Source organism: Andrena cerasifolii, chromosome 15 (genome assembly GCF_050908995.1).
Source record: "Andrena cerasifolii isolate SP2316 chromosome 15, iyAndCera1_principal, whole genome shotgun sequence".
NCBI classification, from domain to species: Eukaryota; Metazoa; Arthropoda; class Insecta; order Hymenoptera; family Andrenidae; genus Andrena; species Andrena cerasifolii.
Window position 1 is genome coordinate 5,895,870 of NC_135132.1, and position 14,755 is coordinate 5,910,624.

Genomic DNA, 14,755 nt, shown 5'->3' on the forward strand with positions numbered 1-14,755 from the left:
TATCGAAGTCGTTGAATTTTATTTGATAGTGAAAGAAATTTTGGGAAGATTATCGAAGACGTTTCTTAGTCCTGAATGAAATTATTATTATTATTTATATTTATTAAGGCGAGATGCGGTAAAGAATTTTTTTTACAGTGGCCTGGAAGTTAGGAAAGGTATGATGTGACAGTAGATATCAAAATTCGTTGTGACAAGTGGCGGAACGCAGATATGAAGTAGCACGAGTGTTACATTAATCAGACGGCAGCTAATCTTTCGGACGGACAAGTAGTAAAGGTCAATAACAGCTTGACTTTCGCGCTGTATTTATCGATCGGCGTTACATAACGATCTGAACTGTCCAAAAGTGTACTTTTATTAACGAGATCTCCTCGTTCTTCCTCGAAATCGTATCTGGGAGTAGATAAAATTGAAAATGGATACACAACAGCCGTCTAAATGGGAATAAAATTGACGTCGAGTCGCGTTCGATATTTTCTACAGTTCCGCGAATTAATTTTCTCACGAGGAGAAAGCATACCAGCGGAACCGGCTCGAACATTAAATTGGCAGGTATTCAAGGATATAGCGATTTTGCCCACGCGATATCCACTGATCGAGAAATGCATTTTGCAGCGTTAATTGAATAGAAGGGACGTGGGCGACGGCTATTTGTACCCTACTGATTGCCTAATCCGAGGCTTTCGTGTGAAACGTCACCTCGTTAAAAAATTACACTGAAACTAATGAAAAAAGTGTGGAAAAGTTAAATTCATTTCTAAATTTGGCCCGTGGTTTGCTGTAAATTTTATTTTTATCAATGCAGAAAGGTTACCAAAAATGTAGAAGGGTAGAATAAATATAATTAATATACAAGATTTTACGATGCTTTTATGACAACTGATACGTAATTATTGGTCTTTACTGTGGACTCCGTGCGTGTGGACCCCGTACAAGGGGAATCCGTGCGTGTGGACCCTGTACAAGGGGAATCCGTGCGTGTGGACCCCGTACAAGGGGAATCCGTGCGTGTGGACCCCGTACGCGTGAACTCCGTGCGTGTGGACCCCGTACGCGTGGACTCCGTGCGTGTGGACCCCGTACGCGTGAACTCCATGCGTGTGGACCCCGTACGCGTGGACTCCGTGCGTGTGGACCCCGTACGCGTGGATTCCATGCGCATGAACCGCACTTTGGCGCGGTTGCAGTCCCCACGGTTACAAGTACAACATCAAAACACCGTACTTTTGTTTTTTATTAGTAATGATTGCTAGTACTGGCTTGAATAAGTACTAGATACACTAATCTACAAATTCATTTCAATAAGTAACTGAAAAAAGCGACAATTGAACAGGGTAATCATTAAAGGACAAAATGTATGCCCTTTTCTTTAGTTGCCATCATCTGCTTTAACGCAGAATGCACACCAGTCGAATCGATTCTGGGTTTAGTCTGGGTGAGGTCTGGGTTACACTTCGGCCCCGCCTGGGTTAGGTCGATCAGCTTTAGGCGGCAAAGTTTGGCTGGCTCTGACAAAACCGAACGAGCGTCTCGCGTGACTCGAGGGCCGCCCTTGTCTGTTTCGGCTTTTTCTCAAAGGAAATCGATAGTTTGAATTAATTGACCTACATATCGATGGCGAGGACTCGTGACCTCATCATTAGGCACGGTGAGTCGACATGCAGGTCGGTGTACACGTGGACGGACCGTGAATATCTTTTAACCGAGCAGGTGGCAGAGCTTGCCGGCTTTATTTATAACACTCGCAGCCGTTCAACTTCACTCTTTTTTTCTGCACATCATCTATCAAAGTACTTCAGCGATATCAGAATCGCAGGGCGAAGCACCATATGCTAAGGAATCATAAGGAACATGGAGCAAGTTAAAGGAATATTAGTGGTTAGGGTGATTAGGTCGACAACAGCTGACTGCTGGATCTCGCATTTTGCACCCTATTTCTACTTTTACATATAATATCTTATAATTTCTAACTCTACTATTTTTCTATTTCTTGTTTTCTTAGATGTATTTATATTTGTTTTTTTATGGTTTTGTTATTATTCTTCATGTCTACTGGCTTAATAAAGAATTATTATTATTATTATTATTATTATTATTATTGTTATTATTTTGTGAAATTTCACGAGCTTCAGCTCGGTGTTGTTATAATTATTATTATTATTATTATTATTATTATTATTATTATTATTATTATTATTATTATTACACATAGGGTAATTAGAAGTTAAATACCTGTATAATAAGGGATAAAATAATTGCAGAAGAAACTTCCAGAGATAAATAAAGTGGAAAAATGTTTGCAACGCAACATGAATTGACAAATAGAATTCATCTTTTCGCTTAGAGTAGCTTTAAAGCCCTTCGCAATTGTTTCCCTAGAACTCCCCTTTCCTTATTCCTCTGGGAACAATATTCTCAACACCCAATACGTCGAAAGTGCTGCCTCAAAGAAGCTCCTCCTAAACCACTGTTATTCCTCAAAACCACTTTAGTTCCAGAAGAATTTTTCAAAAATCTCCTCAGGGACAACGAGGTTACAGAAAAGTCTAGAGTTCAAGTCCAGCCACGAATTGTTTCAAAGTCCAAGGAGTTTAAAATTTCCCAGACGGCTTCGTGAACCATTTATGAACGACACCGGAACTTTATCAATCCCCTTGATCGTGAATCGGCACGCCGATGACGGAACAGATTGCTGGGTCAAAGTCGAGCAGAACCTTCAGAATGTTTCTATTTCCCGGTCAAACATCGCGATGTTACGCGAGGAGCGAAAACAAGTCGTAAACATTCCCCCGATGCATATAAATAAACCGCGGAAAACAAGCGAGCTCGTATAAACAAAGCCGCGAAATTGGCCCACAAATCAATCCTCGCGATCTCACGCTTCGTACGTCGCTGATTATAAATTCTATCTCGCTTCTGTTTCCCTCCTCTCGCTCGTTCTCCTTAGACTTTTCGGAATTTGCTCGGCGAAAGCGCTGCGTCAGCGTGAAATGCGCTGGAGGAACGCGAGGGGGTGGTTCAAAGTTCGAGCGCGTGACTCGAGTAACGTGCAAATGAGAGGTGATGTTTGTGACATGGACTGGGCGATAAGACGGTAGAGACCATTTTGGTTCTTTTTGGGGGAATTTCAAGGTAACATGTAGTTGAGATATTCAGCGGCGGATTTAATGGGCGGCCCATGAGCAATTGCCACCTGGGCCCCAAACGGACCCATAAGGCCCAATTTTTAAAACAAAAATTATGGTTTCATCCAAACACTATATTTTTTTCTGTACTACTATACTTAGTCCGGTTTTAGTAAACTACATATTCATTGTCCCGAAAAATGGCACCCTCGGAACGTTTGCCAACTGGGCCTTTTTACTTAAATCCGCCACTAGAGACATTCATTGAAATAAAAATAGAATTTACATGTAGAGAATTAGGTATTTGGAGTTACTGCCTCAGTTTATATGAAGGTACGAAGGATGCGCCTTTAGTCGTTCCAAGGGGGACATAAAGCCGCGTTCCCACGTGTGTAATTTGTTACGTGGAACTAACTTGAAGTACTCAAGACGGATGGCTTTTTAAAGTAGTGTGTAAAGAAATAGTACTTCAAGCATGTTCTGTGCTGAACATTATTCCCACAAGTGGGATCGTGGCTTTACATTCAATTCCAGGCAGGAGGTATACTTTATTACTTATATTAAGTGGGAAATATCTTTAATCTCAGATATTCGTGAAAAAGTACGTTTTACGTTGGATAAGCAAGTTAAATTAAAATAGTTGCACTCTAGGAACTGTTAAGCCACATTCCCACATGGCAAATGCATGATTTACGTCACGGATAAGAAGATAGTTTTCTAATTGGAAACGGTAAGAAGGTTTGGGCATAACTCTTTTGACTGCAAATGGAAATACGTATCTCTTTTACAGCGACGTTATAGTACGCATTATTTATTTATTTATTTAGTTAGTTGAACGGTGATAAATACAAGAAAACAATAATGTATACACTGAGCAATGAATTATGCTGAATTCGGGCCTTATAAAACTGTCCTGATTCGACATCTGTTCCGTGTCTTTCTATCCATAATTAAATATAAATTATTTCGTGTCACATAAGTCCAAACAGCAAAGTTTATGTTTGTACGTTAAATATGTATATTTTAAGTGCTCGTTGTATTGATGCAATTTTAGAATCACGACGTTAGGGGAATAAAAGCTAGACGTTGGTATCGAAAATGAATTTCGTGGAAACGTGACTTGAGGTTAAAGCGAAGAAATAAACTTTCGACTTCGAAAAACAAACTTCACATTTGAATGCAACAGCTGGAAGTAAAAAGTGAAGTTTTCATCGATTTCTACACAGGTTTCTCGGAAAATTTGTTAGAATGCCTGTAAGGTTACGAATTCCTTGTGGGTCAGTTCTAAAGAGATTCATAACTTAATGTCTGTCTTTTAATGGAATACGTGTACAAATTCTGTCATGATTTTCAGTAATTTTTTTTGTCATCTTTATGGGCACCCATGTGCTTTTAACCGAGAAAAATTAAAATAATACTGTTGTTACAAGAACAAAAAGGAAGAATATGGTGATTCAATCAGTGATTCAGTTCACGTTTTAATATAATCCACGCTTCCCTAGGTGGCGCCATCTACTTCGTACTCCACTTTCCCTAACCTCTCCCTTTCACTTAACTTCTTTTCTTCTCGCTCTCTATAACTCCTCCCTTTTCCTTTCTGTTGGAAGTAAAATAATAGATGGCGTTAGTGAGTAGGTTTCTCGTCATGCATGTATGAGTGGCTGACGTGTGTGCGTGTGTACGAACTGCGCAGTAGAGGCAAACAAATGCTGTTGCCGAATGTACGATTGAAATATATATTCGTAACATAGCATAGTAACTGTAGAGTTAAGAGAGCACGTGTTGCGTAGTACTTTACTAATTATTAATTAAAGATTATACAGACAGGCGAAGACTAATAAACAAAATTATTTGTGGCCATCTGAAATTCCACTATTATTTGATAGAAAACACAACACTTTCTAATTTTATTCAATTCCACAAATAAATGCAGTTAAACAGTAATTACCATTATTAGTTAAAACATTTTGCAACGATGACCAATACTTGCACCCGAAAGAATGTTCATAGCAACAACTAGTATTTAAAATACACCAAACACCACTCAAATGAAATTTAACCAAAAATTATTTAACTCACATTCAAACAAATATTCTTAACATACTTAAACCCATCACTCGCGCTCAAACAAATGCACAGAATGCCATTCTACTGTGACAAAACTATTTCCAACAGTTTTCTTTCGAACCATATGTACCTCGAACGATATATAAAATTGCAAAATGGACGAATCCATAAATCGCGTGCCTCCGGGATCGGAAACGCGCTGCCTTGACCCCCGCGCGTGAGAACGCACGAAATCATCCGAATTTCCTGTCCCCAAGGAAAACGTAGTCGAAGGACCGTTTCCTGGAAAAGGAAGTCGAGGCTGCCCGGTCAAAATTCTGCCACGGTTTCCAAGAATTCGCGAGGCTGCCGGCCCGCAGCTAGCGGGATAAATTACGTTTGTCAGGAACCCTTCGAGGCTGCTCATCGATTTTATCGAGGTCGATTTCCCTCGCTGATGGGCGAATAGGTCACAATTTTTGTAACTCTGCTATTTTTCTCTTTCTTGTTTTCTTATATGGATTTATGTTTTTTTTTTATCTTTTTGCTATTATTCTTAATATTAACAAAGAGTTATTATTATTATTATTATTATTATTATTATTATTATAAGCGTGGCTGCTTATGTCGACGATTATTCAACAATGCCCCAAAAATATAGTCTCTCAAAAATGAAAGGTAGGTACAGCCCCCCAAAAATAGTAAAACTTTTCAGCGGGTGTAAATATTTTATTCTATGAGGATAAAGGGGAATCTTCGGTGAATAAAGTCGTTGCTGTAATTTGTCGACGTTGAGTCATCATAGTTCTCGTGTCGATTACTGTCGATGGCACCAATTTTCAGTTTGGAAGCAATTCACGCAGTACGCGCCAATATAGAGGTCCTGACGTTCGCAGGATACGTGCGCGAAAGTTTTAATCAAAGCGTGACGTACCTTCCGGCAGGAATTCAAGCGCGCTGACGTAAGATCCCGCTGCCGGGCTGATGAAACTTTTATCGCGATGGCCGCCGCGACAAATTAATCATGAGAAATTCCGCGCAAGGATTCAGCGAGCGCATTAATCGGCGCCGTGATAAATATTCATAAGTCACGGGACGAGTTAGCGTCGGCGGACTAATTAATCTGAACTGGGGCACGCTAGAGGAGAAATATCAGTAAAATTTATATCGACAGGTACACCTACAGTGAATTTACAGACTCGGGATTTTCGATTATTCTAATGTCATTTTGAACTGTCTTTCGTGATTGGGTGTAATTAATTGTCCCTTTTTTGATTTTTATGAAATTTTATGTAAAATGATATTGGTTGAGATGCTTCGTTAAATGAATGGCGCTGTATAATTTAGGAAAAATGAAGTCAGTGTGAATATAATGCTAATGGATCTTAGTTTACAATCTGAACGTTACCTCTAATTATTAGTGTAATTTCTCACCAGAGAATTCTAAAGAGATTCATTCTTATACATTTTATGGGCAGTGGTTAATAAAAATTTGCATTTTATTATTTTAAGGAGTTCAAAATGCTTTCTCCCTGCAGTGAAAATTTTTATATTAATATTTTAATGACCTCCACAATAATATTGATTATTTTAAAGATAATGATAACAAAATGTTACATTTATTTTTAAACAATTGTGAAATGGGGTATTATGGTTTGTAACTTAGAGATAATGACATTTATGTTGTTCACGAATAGAGAATGATTAGCACTTCTTATTATCTCAACGTTATGCTTCCCTTAAACTATTATATTGAGTATATTTCACTTTGGTTTTGAGGTTATGATTACATGAGGCGCCATATTGGCGAATCAATGTACAAATAAGAAGATAACCAAACTGTTACCTATTTAGTAATAATATCCTCTCTGCAGTTTAAAAATCCTTAACGATGACACCTACAATTGTAAAATGTGAAAATATGGCCTAACTTTTTATTACACTTATAGAAAAGCAAATAAAGCGTCTTCCCAAGATAAAGGCACTGACGCAATTAAGTGTACCATTATATAATCGCAAGTTGACACATAGGAATTTCCTGACGTTTCTGTCATCGCAGTCGGTGTAAATCCCCCACATAAAAGCGTCGACACGTCTGGTCGATTAGCATATTTCAAATTTTTTGCACCCCTCGTGGTGTTAAATAAACGCTAGCGGTACGTAGCTTTTTCTGCGACGACTAACGACAGGCCAACGTGACGAATTTGGACTATATCGCAATGTGTCATTTTACAAGAAATGAAGCGCAACTAATCCGTAAGAAATCTTTGATGATTCATCGCTGAAATAGTGAGCAATTAATTACCATATATTATTCATCCTAAAGCCAAAGTCTCCTTTGCAGTTTACATTAACAAATAAGAATTATTATACGAATGCCACGAATTTTCCAGAATTATACCACAAAAGTTGACAATTTTCTTTTACGAGAAAAATAATATTTTTGTGTTAACCGATCTAAAGTTAGCTGACCGAAACTGGGGCGGGATAATTTGCGCTTGGTATCTTCCCCGACCGAACTTTAGCTAATTTTGAACTGAAATCTGGCCACTACCAACAAACAACGCTACATTTGTGTAAACACGTATGCAAATCAGGCTACGACCACAGCAACACGCTGTGAAACTAAAGCAAAACCGAAATATCGATTCGTCCAAATCAGGGGGACCTAAAAGCGAAGCCAACCAAACATGGCCATTCCTAGTTGTTATTCGGAAAACAAATGGGCCAAGGCCAAAAGGACCAGTCACAGGAATTTAATTTTAATCAGAAAGGGGATATATACCGGGTGGGCAATTTAAAATTGTCCACTCAGGGGCCTTGCTTGCATTCAAATTCAGAAAAGACTAGGACTTATACAAGCACAATGAGAATTTCTTCGACTCGTTCGAAGCTAATAAAAGATCCTCGCATTTTTACGAAAATAGAGAGAGCTTTTTCAGTCTCCACACAGATTAGAACTTTAAATGAAACAGTAACAATCATCGGATTACGCTCTAAAGGTATCTGTTCTCCACGGAGAAACAAGTGGTACCAGTAATTCAATTAACTCCCGACAAAATTAAAGAGCAATGCAATTATTTCGAGAACCGTTACGGGGTAGCTGCACGTAAGGGAACTTCGAACGGAATGGAGGGAGGCTTTGTGACGCTCGCGAAGCGCGTATTTCAGAGGCAACGCTGACGGAGAATTTCAATCACTCTAGATCAAGTCACTGGAGGTGTACGAGATAAAAAAAAAAAGTATTACAGATCGCCTCTTAGCCCGTCGACGTTCCCCCTCTTCCTGCTATTTTTATGGTCCAGGAAATTGGAAATTCTCGTAACCGGAACATGAAAGCAGTCAGGAAATTGTTCGTCCACGAAAGTATTACCATGGGAAGTTCTTTAGACGCGATTCTTCCCTCTGATCTCAAGACTCAAGATATCCTTCGTGCTTTTCCAACTAACAGCCTCGAAGCCTTCCTGAACATGCCCAACTCCCCTCCCACGATTTAGTTTCAAAATCCACTTGGTGTAATTTAAGCAAACTTCGTTAAACATTCGGGTAGTCCAGTTGGATAAACAATAAATGACGTTTGCAGAGTATTATTGCAAAGTGTTTGATTCGTTGTCGAACAAAGAATCACTTTCTATTCGAGTATTGTATTATGTACAGGACGTATAAAATATGATGGTCACTGATTTAAGAAAAGAATCTACACCTCCGGATCGGTGGAGGTTTTGTAAAAAAATCTCGCCGCGAAATTGTTTGTAATATTAGAAATTAATGTGGAAGTTTCTTTACATCAACGGCGTCTGCTCAATGAGAAGACAAAAAAGCTCAAAAGAAACCATGTGCCGCAAACGACGCGATAAACTGTCAAAGTTTACACAAAAATTAGAGCCACTCAACAATCAGTGGCTCCCGTTTCCTCTCACTCACACTCGCATCCTTGCCTTCTCGTGTTTAAAAAAACAAAGGCGAAATCATGATCAATATATCGATTCGCGGGAACACAGCTGGACTTCTATATGAGTATGCGTGAGACGAAACAGAAGCGAGTAGGAAAACTGTATGAGGTTCCCGAGATAACGAAACATCTACCTGCCCTGCTTGTGTGAGTGGCTCTACGCACTGTAATTTTTGCGTAAACATTGCCTAAACTAACAATTTTTTTCGTCGAAATTACGCGTTTGCGGCACATCGTTTCTTCTTAACTTTTTTCTTCCCGTCGAGCAGAGCACGTTGATGCAAAGAAAAACTTTAACATTATTTGTTAATCCGTTATAAACAATTTTCATTGGTGAGAGTTCGTCAGGTGTGGATTCACCCCTGAGAGCAGTGACCATTACTTTTTGTACACCCGGTACATTAGTCTTTAATTGTAAGCAAGTGCTTAACTTTTGCACTTGTGTCCACTCATTACGCTATCGCTGATAAATTCGTGGGAAGAAAATACATTAAATTGTGTGAGATACTGAAATTAATGATTCTGATGTTGCTTCCTATTGCCATCATTTTAAAGAAAGGGGGGAAATTCAATTTGTGTGATGTAACTCGAGAAACTGAAGACTTAGGTATGTCATATATATATCTAGGCTACTTGTTGCAGTGGACAAAAAGAGGGACTTGAGTCGAATGACACGAATTGGAGGTTGAGTTGGACGTTAACTGACGAGGGACATCACCCAACTGTTACACGCCCATTTTGACGAGGCTCGCGTAGATTACAGTTCTCGAAAAAACACTTGACACCTATTTTTTTCATCAAGCAAACATCCATATGTAGGGGGTGAAATCAGTCCTCAAAGTTGAGGTGAGGAAACAAGGCTGCCGCGATATCTCTAAAACTATGCATTGTAGAAAAAAAGTCTTTTCGACGAAAATTATCTATTTTTTATAACAAATTCAGCCACGTAATCAGATTCAGTGAAAAATCACTACTTTTTAGTAAATTGTTTAAACAATTTGACGTATTACGTATCTGATTCCGTGGCTGAATTTGTTATAAAAAATACTCCATTTTCGTCTAAAAGATTTTTTTTCTACAGTGCGTAGTTTCCGAGATATCGAGGCAAACGTATTTTGCACCCCAACCTTGAAGGCTGATTTCACCCCCTAGATATGAACCTTCGCCGATCAAAAAAATACGTGTCAAATATTTTTTCGAGGACAATAATTTGCGTAAATCTCATCAAAATCAGCGTGTAACAGTTGGGTGATGTCCCTTATGAGACTGACCAAGTTCACTCGCAGATTCACTATCGTTAACTGACTCCTCACTAACTCTCATATATACTGCGACGCCCCGGCCCCACCATGAGTCGCGGCGCCGGTTAGTGTCCGCTAGCGCCGCTAGAGGTGTCTGCTCTTCTCGCAAGTCCTAATTCCCACTGTCATTCCTATATATACAAGTTCCAAACTATTTCCTCTTAGTCTCCGTGTGTACCTAGGGCCGGGGCCGTCTGTGGATGCTAGTAGGTACAAGCTTCTGACTCAGGTCATATAATTTTTAAAAAATAATGTTTTTGTTCTTTCACCAAAGAGGATTCGTCCATATATTGTAGCTAAGAGTTTCCTACATTCGGAACAATTAGTTCATTTAATTTTTAATACTTTGTGGCAATATTTTTTCCTAATGTTTTTGTTAGCCTATGTTTTATGCGAATGTACACAAGCTTAAAAATAAACATCTTTCTAAAAAAAAAGGCAGAGGCCGTCAGCTATAGCCCTACTGATGAGTCTGGCTGACGGTCCTAAGACGAAACGCGCACCTTTTCCTCCTCGATCCTTTAAAGCCAATCCACCCGCCTCGCACAGTTACTCCATTGCGGCGTAACCCCGGCCAGTCTTTAGGGTTTTACCGTGTTAAGTACGTTAGAGTCGACGGGGCAAAAACAACAACTCCCCTTCTCGTCCAGAACGGTCCCGGCAATTCTGGACGTGGTAATACTATGAACAATTAGACCACACTTGCTTGAAGGTGTGTGTTGGTCAGTGCACAGCTAATATGAGGAAGGGTGTCAATGCTAGCGCACAGCTGCAACACCATTAGAACTTATGCTCCCCTAAAACCATCATCCCCTTTTAGCTCCCTAAGCCTTGGGTGGCCACGTGTGTCGACGTATGAGGCACTGTTTTTAAAAGAGACTGGTCAAGATCCATTAAACAGATCCCTCAAAGCAGACACTTTCATCGCAAATGCTCGTGAATCTTTTCCCAGCTCAAGATCAGAATTCTGCTGAAGCGAATCCAAATTGATAGCTCCACGATACCCAGGCTTCACTGTTGGATCGAGAGGAGAGCCATTTATCTTCACCAGCATCGCACTGAAACGACGAATAGACCTCCAGGAAGAATCATGTTCCTGAGTACACATCGAGCTGGAGCCTCCCGACTATTCACCGGAAAACGAGCGTAGGTGCAGAAAGGGGAAGAAAATGAGCGTGCACGGGGGAACGGTTAGGACCTACCTTGAGGGAGGCCATGTCGGACACGGATCGATGCGTCTGAATGGTTTCCAACTGGTCCAGGCACCATTCCAGCTCTTCCATCGTTTCCACGGCCAGTTTCATGTAGTTTTCTTCTGAAAGGCAGAAGGAAAGGAAACGTTAGACGGTGTTCCGTGTCAAAGGGGAAGTGACTGAGAGCACTACGCGGCTGGTTCAAGTCAATCGCGGCACGGTGAGGATCCTCGGGCGTCGAAAGGGAGAACTTGACGGAGCTGGAGGGTAGTTTCCGAGGGGAATCGAAAGAGATACGCTGATAGAGGTGTCGTTAATTAAATCCTTAGCTTCAGATAGCGGGAGAGAAAGTACAGGATTTAAGGGTGGCTCTTATCGAATGCAGAAAATGAAAGATAACCGGCGTGTAAGGTTCAGGTAGATAAATTGGAGATATCCACCTTATTATTTTTTTTTTTTTTTTTGGTGTGTTAAATGGAGATTTATAGTCTTGGAGTAAATTTGTTTATTTTGCACATAAGAAATTAGGATAGTCAGAAAAAATTTAACTGTCATGCTGTTTTTACTGTCATCTAAGTTATTCACTTGCTCTATTTATAAGCACTACTGGAAGAACTAATGGTTCGTTGTTGCTTCAAGGATAACTGCTTCGTATCATCATATTAGTATGTACGTAGATAAATTCATTTTTGAGGTTATATTGCGCGATACGACGCGCCATATTGCTAATTGTAAGTGCAGCGGAGGCAAAGCGTTTGTAAATGCTTTTGAAGGGACTGAATGAAATTTCCATGAAACTTTTTTGTCGGATTAAAATGTTCAACTTTCGAGGGTCGTAAATATGAAATTTTCTAAAAATTATCAACAATTTACTTCCGAAAAAGTGGTGTATAAATGGGAATTTAATTTTTCAGTTTTCGCGGCAATATACCGCGTACCATTTTTAGAGAAGTATTTTTAATATGTAAATGCGAGAGAAAATCGCAATAAAGCAGCTCAAAGTACAACGTCGGTGGGATGTTTTATAGGGAAGTAGACAGCCATTAAAGTTTCAAGGAGATTATTAAAACCGGGGGGCGGGGAAAATGAATTAATGGAAATGCTAAAGCCCGATGAAAGAAAATCTGCATGAATGCAAAGAGACAATCTCCAAACAGGAAACAAAAGCGAAAGGTGGATTGACGTCAAAATATTCAGGCACGTGGCTTCGCGTTAAATGAAAGACGAAACAGTCGACTTCAGTATCAATTTCCAGAATTAAATTTACGAGCACAGAGAATGTGCAGTACTTTCTCGAAATTCACACGAATGGCTCGTACTGCAATGGAGATATCTTATTTTCGAAATCAAAATTATATAAACTGAAACGTCCAAAATTCTACCACCACACTGAAACGGATTCAATTTAAATTTCAATGTGAAACATAAGCCCAAATTAAGTTATCCGTGGGATTCGCTGAAAGTGCGAAATTTTATTATGAAAATTACGTCACAGAAATTAAATTTCTGAAATATGCATTTTCACATTAATAAATTTCATTTAAATTTCGATAAGGGCCCGGTTTAAATTAATTTTTCCAGACACAGAAAATGCGTAATCATTAAGGGGGGTATTTCATTCTCGGAAATGAGATCGTAGAAACTGGGATTATGCAAAATTTCATTTTGGACAAGAACCCGATTTGATTCGGACTTCAATCTAAACGTGATCTGAATTAATGTTCCAGCTGCTAAGAATAAACGATGTCCATTTAACGTCACGAAGGATTGCACCCTAATCGAAATCTTCTGTTTTCGAAATCTGAGATATGACTTTGACTTCCACGTGAAAATTTGTTTACAAACTAATTCAATTAAAATCTGCTGTAATTTTCATAAAAAAAAGTTCCATCTTTTACCTCCTGGTGCCAGAATTCGTGGTTGTGGTGTGCTGCTGCCCTGCGCGCCGCTACTCCTTCGTGATCTGAAAATGAAACAAAAATAAAGCATATTTTTGAATACGAAGCCCAAGTAATTGTCGAATGTAAGAAGAAAAAATAGAGAATAACCTGAAAAAAATACACACACGAAAAAAAAATATTTAAATTCTACTCTGCACAAAATTCTACAGGGTGTTCCATTTTAACAAACCACCACAATTTTTTCAAAACCATCATCGATTTAAAAAAAAACTTTTCCCAAGAATGTCGAAGAATATCAAAAGTAACATCACACAATGATCATAAATTCATTACAAAAAAATTTCGAATTGACATTTTAAGATTATTTTTTAAAATTTCAAAATTTTTTTTTTAATTTTATAGTTGAATTTCCGAAGTTCCGCAAAATAGTGACCTGCATAAGTCGGAAATCATCGACAGGATTAATTACCGTATTAATCGCCGTCATGAAATGGAACACCCTGTACAAATAGAGATCCTTGAATGCGACAAACCGTACACTTTTCCAAAACACTGTAAAAGTTCTGTTCCCTAGTGACTAAGCTTTCCTTTCTCAGGATTAAATTCTAATGAAAAAAAAAATACAGGTCTGTCCAAAATACACTTACTTGTTCGCAGGTATGTTTGTGAGCGACAGGAAGTTGTTCCTGACGGAGCGCAGGGACGCGAGGATCTGCGCGAAAGGCGTGACGATGAGCTCCTCGCCATGGCTGCAAGAACGAAATAAGTCTCAGTCAGTGAAGGGATTTCAGATCGTTGTAGGGAAAGGTCAATGGGGAAATGACAAAGGATAGATCAACGGACGAATGGTCAACTCGCAACGAGCTCGACGTTTACTTCGTGCTCCCAAAAGCTGCACTCCATCAACATGCAAGCGTGGCATTTGAAACTTACAAACTGTACGCCGTTTCTTTTCCAATTAGTCAACTTGCTGTATATGCTGTAATTTTTAAATAGTTTGTACACGCTGCGCCTTCTTAAGGACACATAATAAAATTGTAAAATGGGTGGACGACGAATTTGCAAGTGAAAGCAGTGATTATACACTTCAGGACGACTGTTTGGCAGATTTTAAGTGTTTTGTGGTTTGATCTATTGCTTGTGTATAAAAGTGGTCCACCATAAATGGAACAGCCTGTTGCTACGCTTCGTGAACGAGAAAATGTATTTGGGGGAAATATTTTGAGAGAAATAA

The 14,755-nt window shown here is 39.2% G+C and overlaps 1 protein-coding gene across 16 annotated transcripts in view; it reads right to left on the reverse strand.

Moving 5' to 3' along the window:
- Window positions 1–14,755, reverse strand: part of Dnc (phosphodiesterase dunce) — a 483,414-nt gene that overhangs the window by 41,852 nt on the left and 426,807 nt on the right. For 15 of the 16 annotated variants that reach the window (XM_076827791.1, XM_076827797.1, XM_076827794.1 and 12 more), the window contains 3 exons: window positions 14,169–14,270; window positions 13,519–13,583; window positions 11,630–11,742 (listed from right to left, as the gene is read on the reverse strand). In XM_076827791.1, the coding sequence (XP_076683906.1) occupies window positions 11,630–11,742; window positions 13,519–13,583; window positions 14,169–14,270 (280 nt within the window). The remainder of the gene's footprint in view (window positions 1–11,629; window positions 11,743–13,518; window positions 13,584–14,168; window positions 14,271–14,755) is intronic. The other variant, XM_076827785.1, reaches the window with a different exon arrangement.